Here is an 11,257-nt window from a genome sequence, read left to right on the forward strand (position 1 = left end):
GGGCACGTCAGTCCATTTCAGGAATTTATTGTCCACAAACAGTGGCGCACAGATTCTGCTTTAAGACAGGATGCACTGTCACGCGTATACAATCATCGCCTCCGAACTGCACCTCTACTGTACGTAGAACAAAATGCTGTAAAACGTGTCACATCCTTCCGCATTTAGCGTTTTCTTAAACACAATAAGGCGACCACATCCTAACCGCGAAAGGCATTCGCCAAACCAACTATACTGGACTGCCACAGAATGTAGCGATTCATCAATCCGAACCACTCGTTTCTCATTACTCACTGCCACTACCTCAAGCGTCGCTTATCATTAACTACAGAAATATGCGGCTCTTTATGAATTACTCTACCATTGTACCCCATTTTTTTAAACTCTGCACACGCAGTCGTTCAGTCATTGTGCGAGCTGCTCAGCTCGTAGCGCTTTGAAACTCACGAGTGTTTGCTTCTGCTGATTCAGTGTGATTTTTCACAAACACAGTCCGAAATGTTCGATGGTCCCTGCCTGATCTTGGCAGCAGTCCTCTCGGTTGAATTTATTATCAAGCTACTTACTTATCGATAGAAGTGCAATGATAAATGTGCGTACCTTATACACAAGAGTGCTTTGGAACCACAATAGTTTTTTATTATATTTTCACGAGAGAACAAATCAATTTTTCTATAAATGAGGGCAACACAAATGAAGTTTTTATATGACACACACGCACGTCCAAGTACACAGGTGAAAAGATAGAAATCATGAAGAAATTTGCAGATTTTTCCGTATTATCATGAATATTTAATCGTGGGGCGGACAAAAATAGATTTTTTCTACAATAATGCCCTGTTTAAGAGAAGTGTTATTCCTACAATCACGAACAACATTTCATTATTACTAAAACTCATTATCATCTCTGAATTCCTCTTAAACGTCCTAATATTAAATGCATGAATATTGTGCAGGAAGATAACATGAAACACAACGAAAATAAACAACTATTCCCTCTAGTAGTTTGACATGCGTACAAACCTGTTACGCAAAAATAATTTAATTAATTGTGTTGAATGGTTCAAATGGTTCAAATGGCTCTGCGCACTATGGGACTTAACATCTATGGTCATCAGTCCCCTAGAACTTAGAACTACTTAAACCTGACTAACCTAAGGACATCACACAACACCCAGTCATCTCGAGGCAGAGAAAATCCCTGACCCCGCCGGGAATCGAACCCGGGAACCCGGGCGTGGGAAGCGAGAACGCTACCGCACGACCACGAGCTGCGATTGTGTTGAAACTTTGGATGATTTAATATAATGTTTTTAGAGGTATTTTTAGACTATTTTCAATATTTTAAAAAAGTCATAAAAATAAATGCTCTGAATTTGTACAAATTTTTCACACTAATATCTTAATGTAATATTACCAAGGTTAAAAAAATAACAGTTTTGAGGATACAGTTGAAAAAAATCGTTAACTTAAGGTTTTGTGGAATAAGTTATTTCAAAAGTTAAAAGGGGACTACAAAGAGTTGTTTGAAGGAACGGTATTCTTGTGACCGCATTCGTAGCATTAGGTATTTAACTCATAAACCAAATAGCGTAACTATTAAGTACAGCTTATGACAACAATGACATCCTCATCTGCAGACGTCTAGTTATCTTTGCCGACATTGTATGCATTTTGCCAAGGAACTGATCCTCCCACAGAGCAGAAGTAGTTGCAAAACGTATCTTTAATGTCACAACCACGGTTGCTACCTCTTAGTCGTACGTTTTCTGTAGATTCCAGAGAACAAGTTAAATCTTCAAACCGATAGCTATCAGGCTTCCGAACAAAGTTATGCAGCACGCAACAAGTTTTTTATAACACTTTCAGCCAAGTTAATATTAACATCTATGGCCCAGTGGAAAATTCGCCACTTGTCAGCAAGGATGCCAAACGAACATTCTGCTACACGCCTTGCTCTACGCAGCGTATAATTAAACACTCTCCTCGAGAATGTGAGTGATGTTCTTGCAAAGGGCTGCATCAAGTGTTTATCAAGGGCAAAACTTTCTCACCTATAAATACGAGAGGAACATTTTCATTGTTGGGTTCATCAGTCAAATGTCTAGCGTCTGGAAAATGTAATCTTCCATTATAAAGTGCTCTTCCGAATTTAGTTCCTTTTAAAATATTTGAATTACCATCGCGTCAATATCCTCCCGTATCAATGTATCGGAAGCAACAGTCACAATTCCCAACTGCCATAAGCACTACGGAATGAAACTGTTTACGACAAAAAGTTCACTTCCACTATTAGAGGGCTTCACCAGCCGCGATTATTATCGAGAGGAGAAAATCCCCTAATGTGGCATTAGCCTTACCAAAGGCACTCGCGTAGGTCGTTCGTTGCAATAGACCATTAACGCTAAATTTCGCCGCGCTGTCCTAACGGATGCATTCGTCGAACGTCCCACATTGATTTATTCGGTTATTTTACGCAATGTTATTTGCCTGTTAGCACTGACACTATAGACAAAGGCCGCTACTCTCTGCCGTTAAGTGAAGGCCGTCGGCCATTGCGTTGTCCGTGGTGAGAGGTAATATCTGAAATTTAGCGTTCTCGGCGCACTCTTGACACTATAGATCTCAGTATATGTAATTCCCTTAAGACTTCCGAAATGAAATGTCCCAGTCGTCTAACTCCAACTACCATTCCACGTTCAATGTCTATGTCGTGCGACCATAATCACGTCAGAAATCTCTTCACATGGATCACCTGAGTACAAATGACAGCTCCGTCAATGCATTGCCATTTTATACCTTGTGTACGCGATACCACCGCTATCTGTTTACGTGCATATCGTTATACCATGACTTTTTGTCTTCTTAGTGTATAATGCAATGTTCGTTAATATACGAAATGATTAGAGATCGTTACTCTAATCAATCGCTGATCGGTGACTGCAATCAGTCACAGCCTTCAAGAACTGTATGAGTATCTGACGGCAGCCATTTCAGGTGGAACGACTACATTAATTGTGGGGAAGGCTGCGGCTCGACTCAGATATATTTCGCGATCACTGAAGAAGTAAAATCCTCGCACTAAAGAGCCTTCTTTCAATCAGTTCTTGAGTAAGTCGTGTAGGAATTGTGGAAGGAACATTACGAGGTGCATTCAAGTTCTAAGGCCTCCGATTTTTTTTCTAATTAACTACTCACCCGAAATCGATGAAACTGGCGTTACTTCTCGACGTAATCGCCCTGCAGACGTACACATTTTTCACAACGCTGACGCCATGATTCCATGGCAGCGGCGAAGGCTTGTTTAGGAGTCTGTTTTGACCACTGGAAAATCGCTGAGGCAATAGCAGCACGGCTGGTGAATGTGCGACCACGGAGAGTGTCTTTCATTGTTGGAAAAAGCCAAAAGTCACTAGGAGCCAGGTCAGGTAAGTAGGGAGCATGAGGAATCACTTCAAAGTTGTTATCACGAAGAAACTGTTGCGTAACGTTAGCTCGATCTGCGGGTGCGTTGTCTTGGTGAAACAGCACACGCACAGCCCTTCCCGGACGTTTTTGTTGCAGTGCAGGAAGGAATTTGTTCTTCAAAACATTTTCGTAGGATGCACCTGTTACCGTAGTACCCTTTGGAACGCAATGGGTAAGAATTACGCCATCGCTGTCCCAGAACATGGACACCATCATTTTTTCAGCACTGGCGGTTACCCGAAATTTTTTTGGTGGCGGTGAATCTGTGTGCTTCCATTGAGCTGACTGGCGCTTTGTTTCTGGATTGAAAAATGGCAGCCACGTCTCATCCATTGTCACAACCGACGAAAAGGAAGTCCCATTCATGCTGTCGTTGCATGTCAACATGGCTTGGCAACATGCCACACGGGCAGCCATGTGGTCGTCTGTCAGCATTCGTGGCACCCACCTGGATGACACTTTTCGCATTTTCAGGTCGTCACGCAGGATTGTGTGCACAGCACCCACAGAAATGCCAACTCTGGAGGCGATCTGTTCAACAGTCATTCGGCGATCCCCCAAAACAATTCTCTCCACTTTCTCGATCATGTCGTCAGACTGGCTTGTGCGAGCCCGAGGTTGTTTCGGTTTGTTGTCACATGATGTTCTGCCTTCATTAAACTGTTGCACCCACGAACGCACTTTCGACACATCCATAACTCCATCACCACATGTCTCCTTCAACTGTTGATGAATTTCAGTTGGTTTCACACCATGCAAATTCAGAAAACGAATGATTGCACGCTGTTCAAGCAAGGAAAACGTCACCATTTTAAGTATTTAAAACAGTTGTCATTCTCGCCGCTGGCGGTAAAATTCCATCTGCCGTACGGTGCTGCCATCTCTGGGACGTATTGACAATGAACACGGCCTCATTTTAAAACAATGCGCATGTTTCTATCTCTTTCCAGTCCGGAGAAAAAAAATTGGAGGCCTTAGAACTTGAATGCACCTCGTACCATGTCTCTTGTTTTGGAAATATGTATTTATGTTTTTATTTTATTTTGTATATCGTCAAGGATCTCTTTTTTGTTTTATGTTCTACATCCTCGAGGATATCTTTACTATGGACAGATGGAATGTAAAGTGTATCTGTTTGTCTGAGGAGTGGGAGTTCAGATCTCTGTCTAGCGATTCTCATTTAGGTTATCCGTGGTTCCCCTACATCGCGAATGTGGGAATCATTTTTTTATTATTATTTTTAAGGAAGAGACTCATATCCCTCCCCATCCTACTACAATATTAACTTGTGCACCGTCTGTAATGACCTCTTCGTCGAAGGACGTTACATTAAGGTTGACCAGATTTCTAAAATCAAAATATAGGACCCAAATTAGAAGTTGAAAATGAACCGAAATTTTGCGAAAACTTTTGTTAATACCGTATCTACATAGTAGCTTAATGTTAAACTACTTGGTTTACGCTACAACTACACAGATCATCGTACCATTTTCTTAAAATTCTCACTAAAAAGACTCAAAATACCTTGTGTTGCTAATCGAGTAAATATTTTATTGTTGTCACATGCCAAACACAATTATCACTTTGATATAAGGATGTTTTTAACTAGGCTGGAAAATGATTGTTATTTATGTGGGTGACTCAAATTTTAATATCAATTGGCCCGGAAGTTTCGCCGTGGGTGGTTTCTGAAAAATCTTTTTTGTTGTGTTTTGTAGAAGAATGTATTTCATTCAGAAGTTTTATATTTTCAAACGGAATTTTATAAAAATCAACAGGTGAGGTATCCCAAAAATGAATCTCAGTTGTAACTATTACCTTAAAGGCCTCGGCATTAAACCCCTTCATTTCATCAATTCATTAATCATTTGCGATCGAGGACATTCTTTTACAGTTGCATTAGTTCAAGGTAGACCTAGCACAAAGGCAGTAATGACCTGCTGATTCTTGCAGCAGTTATCTTGAGTTGTAAGGAAATTCAAAATGTGAGACCTCGTTCATTTTGGTATAATCAAAGAGTGTATTTTCTTTATCCTCAGTGTATGACCACATTTGCTCTTCATTTGGTTATCCTACACGTTACTTAAAAATACGCTATTTCAAAATATACGAGACGTTTAATGAAAACGGGACAATATTCGTTCCGTCCATATTTTGCCTATGAGAAAGGAACTGAAACTAAATACGGGACGATCCCGTAAAATACGGGACGCCTGCTCACCCTACTTTACATCCTATGCTTCGTTCGTTGCGTGAATATTCATCTACAGGGTGGTCAGAAACGGTCTGAAAAGCTTGTAAAGGTGTTACAGGGCACGTTGCTCTGAGAAATAATTGATAACTAAAAAATTCGATACGTTGAGTTGTTTCCGAGTTAATTGGCATATAAGTTAGCCAATCAGGCCGCTGCGCACGCAAATTCAAGTCGTCCACCAGAGACGGTGTCGCCAAGCGTGTTTTCTGGTCGGCTGCCTAAAATCGAACAAAAATTGGGCACTGGACAGTAGCAAGGACCGGACCAGAACCAAAGGCTGAACAGTGTCTGCGCTATCATCTTCGCTATGAGAACAACTGACGCTAATTGTATTTGGCGGACCAGTTGAATTTGCGCGCGCAACGGCCTTGTTGCTAATTATCATGGAAAAGGCGTAACGTATCGAATTTTTTTCTTAACAATTATCTCTCAGCACAACTTACTCTGCGACACCTTTAGAAACTTTTCAGACTTTTTCTTACTACCTGTATAATCCTATCTGTGTACTCACTAAAATCGAAATATTGATCAGTAGCGTCCATATGTTACAAGAGGGCGCCATTAAATAAAAAACCTACCTCCGTACCCAGTCGCTTAAGCAAGCCTGTGCGGTGGCGCCCGACTCGGAGGTACGCCGCTTCGAATCCTGGTGTTGAGTGAAAGATTCACTGCCAATATTTAGCCTGAAGGCTGCTGATAAACAGTCCTTGCACCAGTGCTCTGTATTAAATTCTAAACCTTTCCGCAGAGTCTCATGAAGAGAACGCATGTGACACTATTGATGGTGGTCTGCCCTCGGAAAGCTCGGTGGGCCCCACGATGCTATTCGAGAAGAGTAGGCCATGTGTCGGTAGCGAGTATCACCTTTTCCTCTCTCTTATCATAGTCGTACAACACATAAATAACACTATACAAAGCTCACATCCCTTACACTCACCTATACTCCACAAACACGCGAAGGAAAAACACCCTTTCCGTTAGTCGGCTGAATCCATCCCTGCCATTTCCTAGGCAACAGTGCTATACAACATTCAATTTTCTAACTACAAAAAAAGTAATTTCGTTTTAAGAAACTCTAACAGATTCCTTGTTCCATCAAAAAAGGAGTCAGATGTTTGTCTCTAACGATATGCTTGCAGTGCGTTATGAAGTAGTGACGTAGAATGCATCATCTCTTCTCATTCTAGTGAATCACACGTCTGTTCAGAATTACTGTGGTAGCCAGCAAGAGGATGCATTGTTTCCTTTTTTGTTATGGCGAATTATGGAAATAAAAGAAAACCAGAGGGTGATATGAAACCTGGTGCCAACATCTAGCCTACCTTTCTCAAAAATGGTTCAAATGGCTCTGAGCACTATGGGACTTAACATCTGAGGTCATCAGTCACCTAGAACTTAGAACTACTTAAACCAAACTAACCTAAGGACATCACACACATCCATGCCCGAGGCAGGATTCGAACCTGAGACAGTAGCAGTCGCGCGGTTCCGGACTAAAGCGCCTAGAACCGCTCGGCCACTCCGGCCGGCTCGTTATTAGGAATAAAATATATAAAATCTTTACACCAAATCGCAACAGGTCACCACGGCCGGCCCTACCTTTCTTCTTTGAGACTGAAGAGGCTGGGAAATTTAACGCTACCGTCGACACATGTACGCACTGCGTTTGAGCTGCATGGGATTTAACGCTGAACATATCCAGAAAACTCCTGTTTCTGCACTCATATCGGTTACACCCTGGCCAAGTGCTGGCGTTCAAGTACACATAGTGATTTCCGCTACAGAGCTGGGTTACAGCGAAACACTGACAAGGCAACTGCTGCTATAGATTCCTCATCTTTATTCTACCCCGGGACAAAGGCAGGCGGCACTGACTGTATATGCGCTGGCCGGCACTTTCCGTTACAGAAGCCTCGCCGCCCTGCGTATAGCGTCAGGAGACGGCCACTTTTTAAACAACCCGTGCCGTTTAGTCTCCAGAATCTTTACTTGCGTACGAAGTATTTGCTACTTTTGGGGGCGTCCACTTCCCTTTTCTTATCAAAACTGCAGTACAGTGCCAGAAATGAGAAAAAAAGCTAATACTAAATTGGACAGCTGTTAAATTACGACGTAATGGGATGGATGGGTTGGCAAGCTCGAAAGAAGAACGTCATTTAGTATAAGCTTTCGCGTCGTGACTATGTCTTTAGGCCTCGTTAAGAGGCGTGAGGGACAAGAGGGAAATATTTCCCCCTCCTGGAATATGAAGCGCAGATTTCATATTCGTTTCAAAATTCTCGCACATTTCTAGCACCATTTATCTATGATTCTAGTAAATCTAAATACTCTCTCTTGATTTTTGTTTCTTTCAGTTTCTCCGCTTTGAGGAATTAATTTGGTCTTTTTCCGTGATTGTTTATGTTGCAAGCCATCATGATTTCGGAACTGATCTCAGAGTTTTTTCTAAGTTCAGATTTTTAATTTTATGTAAAGATTTGTCATTATTGGTACACCAAATAAAATATTTCTTGCGAATAACTTGTTGAATACCCTGGAAATAATCACAAGAAGAATGAAGGTTGGGCTTGCTGGATCAAACAGGTGGCGTTCATATCAAAAATACAAAAGTATGTGCTTAGTATATACAGATAAAATATGTACATGTGGCGTCTGTTCTATCGGACATGTCCGAAAGAATAGATACAATTTTGATCGAGCAGCCTCTATGAATTAAGACACAAAGGAATTACAGGCATTGACAGCGAGGGAGCACTGATGTGAATGAATGGCGAGAGTTGAAAATTTGTGCCAGCCCGGGATTCGAACCCGGATCTCCTGCTTACGAGGCAGATGCTCTGACCACTGTTTTTTTTTTTTTACGGGGTTTTAATGCTAAGCTTTTTTTCTTCATTTTGTTCGATACTGTTCTCGTCAGTTTGTCTGGACGGACGTCACATGACACCCCCTTCGAGTTTATCGTCAAATACTTCATTCAGTTCTTTTTTTATTACAGAGGTCAGGCAGTGCTTCGACCGAACACGAGGAGCTACCGTGCCGGTTCTAAGCCGTCCATGGATGTGTGTGATGTCCTTAGGTTAGTTAGGTTTAAGTAGTTCTAAGTTCTAGGGGACTGATGACCTCAGAAGTTAAATCCCATAGTGCTCACAGCCATTTGAACCATTTGAATCTAAGCCGTCCGAAGAGAGTGGTATTCGCAACTGCGCGGACAACGCAGCACGCCTCCCGTCAGACCCAAATTCTCAACTTATCGACACACTACTAATGTTGCATCCCTTGCCTATTATCCTCATTTTTCGCCGCATTTCGCCGCTTTTCGTAAGAGTTCGATCCTAGTGTGCACCCGCACTGAAAAGATCATTGGCCGTTCTCACCTTAATGGGCAAGGGGCACTACTTTTGTAGTGTGCGGATAACTTGAGAATTTGTGTCTGACGGAAGGCATCCTAGGGTAGTCAGTACAGTTACGATGACCACTGTGTCCGGCTGGCTTAGCGATCAGAGCAGCTGCCTCGCAACAGGAGACCCGGGTTGGAATCCCTGTCCAGCACAAATTTTCAACTATCACCATCAATATAAATCGATGTCCACTCGCAGCCAACGCGTGTGATTCCTTTGTGAGATAAAATATGTTTACCACTGCGGTGTCAAAATCATCTACCTAAACAACATGGAGTGGAGACCTATCTAGCGTTTCAGATACAACAAGTTTTGTGGAATTTGAGTCAAATTGTGTACTAAACGTTCTTAAAAAAATGGTTCAAATGGCTCGGAGCACTAGGGGACTTAACATCTTAGGTCATCAGTCCCCTAGAACTTAGAACTACTTAAACCTAACTAACCTAAGGGCATCACACACATCCATGCCCGAGGCAGGATTCGAACCTCCCACCGTAACAGTCCCGTGGTTCCGGACTGCAGCGCCTAGAACCGCACGGCCACCGCGGCCGGCAAACGTTCTTAAACCCGCTGAATCAGTCGTATTAGTAGTGACAGTTTCGGAATCTTGCCTCCTGTTGGGTAAGCTTCTGCAAATGCCCTTGCGCATGATGCAACAAAACCCTACTGATTGTGTGACAGCATCCAGCTATTTTTTCCCAATTTATTGGCTCTCTGGATACGCCCATTCAGCCATATCAATAGCGTAATGTCAGTTACGTCGATATGGACCTGAGGATAACACAGCACCCATTCCCTGAGCGAGAAAAACCTCCGACCCGGCTGGGAATCTAACCCAGGCCCCTTCGGATAGCTATCCACCGCGCTGACCGCGTAGCTACCGAGACGTAATAAGCATCTCCATAGCCAATAAAATAACAACCTACGGCTCGATTACTCTTCTACACCATCCAGACGAGTGTCACTTGCGTAAGAACAATTTTAATGGAAAAGTGCGTGCTGTGGCATTGCGAGAGAGTGAACACTGACCTGTCTGAGCATCGGGCTGCTGCTGCGGCACAGGCCTCACGGCGCGGTCGGTGGGCTCTTCTTCATCGACGGGCACGTCTTCCGCGAGGAGCGAGACTGTGATGTAGTCCTCCGTGGTGGAGGTTGCGGCTGCCTGGTCCAGCTGCAGGTCCGTGGTGGGCGCCGCGGACACGCCAGCTGTGGCGGCCAGGGTAAAGGCGAGGATCGCCACTGCCACTGCCGCTGCCATTGCTGCCGCCTGCCGCATCTCGCTTCGCGGGGTGCGCTGCGACTGCCGCCGGTGCGCCGCCGCAGCGGGTACCAGCCGGCTCCGGAAGGTCTGCCCGAGGACGTCACCGCCACCGCCACCAACCGCCTTACCGGGTCGCCGGGGACGAGATGGTGCCGGGTGGCCCTGGAAGCTACCACGCCACGGGGTCGCCTTACCTCGCCTCGCTGCTGAACCACTGCTCGCTCCACCTCAGACCGTCGCTCTGCCTCCACTTCTCAATCTGCTCCTTGTAAATCACTATAAAGCGCGAGGCAGAGACTACCATATATAAAGGTGTCCTCCCGTACAATTCGCAATGCTGCATGGTAAGAAGTTTATAACACTCCGTGCAATCTGTTGTTATATATGATCTTTCAGAAACATTCGTCACATTTCACGAGACTGTATCTGGTACGACGGGGCGTTCAACAACTAATGGGGATTTTCACCTTTTTCGTATCCCAATCGCATTCTGCCGATGTATTCGCATCGTATAATGATTTTATGGACGGCGTGCGCCGCGACCAGTTTCTTTAATTTGAATATGCTTGCCAAAGTCGAAACGCGTCACTGAAATTTGAAAATAAAAACCTCTGCAACCAAGACCGTGTTTTTATCTCAAATCTCACGTTGGTTGCTTATCAGACAAAGTAGAAGAAGACGACGTGTGGCGACGGCCTCTCGTCGGGTAGACCGTTCGCCTGGTGCAAGTCTTTCGATTCGACGCCACTTCGGCGACTTGCGTGTCGATGGGGATGAAGTGATGATGATTAAGACAACACAACACCCAGTCCCTGAGCGGAGAAAATCTCCGACCAAGCCGGGAATCGAACCCGGGCCCTTTAGTATTGACAGTCC

At 43.9% G+C, this 11,257-nt stretch overlaps 1 protein-coding gene across 1 annotated transcript in view; it reads right to left on the reverse strand.

The window, feature by feature from the left end:
- LOC124777269 (nose resistant to fluoxetine protein 6-like) overlaps positions 1-10,401 on the reverse strand; it is a 189,703-nt gene extending 179,302 nt beyond the window's left edge. Inside the window, exon 1 of the mRNA XM_047252601.1 lies at positions 10,150-10,401. Coding sequence (XP_047108557.1) covers positions 10,150-10,396 — 247 coding nt within the window. The 5' untranslated portion in view covers positions 10,397-10,401. The remainder of the gene's footprint in view (positions 1-10,149) is intronic.
- Between the last annotated feature and the right edge of the window lie 856 nt (positions 10,402-11,257).

This window comes from Schistocerca piceifrons, chromosome 2, assembly GCF_021461385.2.
Source record: "Schistocerca piceifrons isolate TAMUIC-IGC-003096 chromosome 2, iqSchPice1.1, whole genome shotgun sequence".
Taxonomy (NCBI): Eukaryota; Metazoa; Arthropoda; class Insecta; order Orthoptera; family Acrididae; genus Schistocerca; species Schistocerca piceifrons.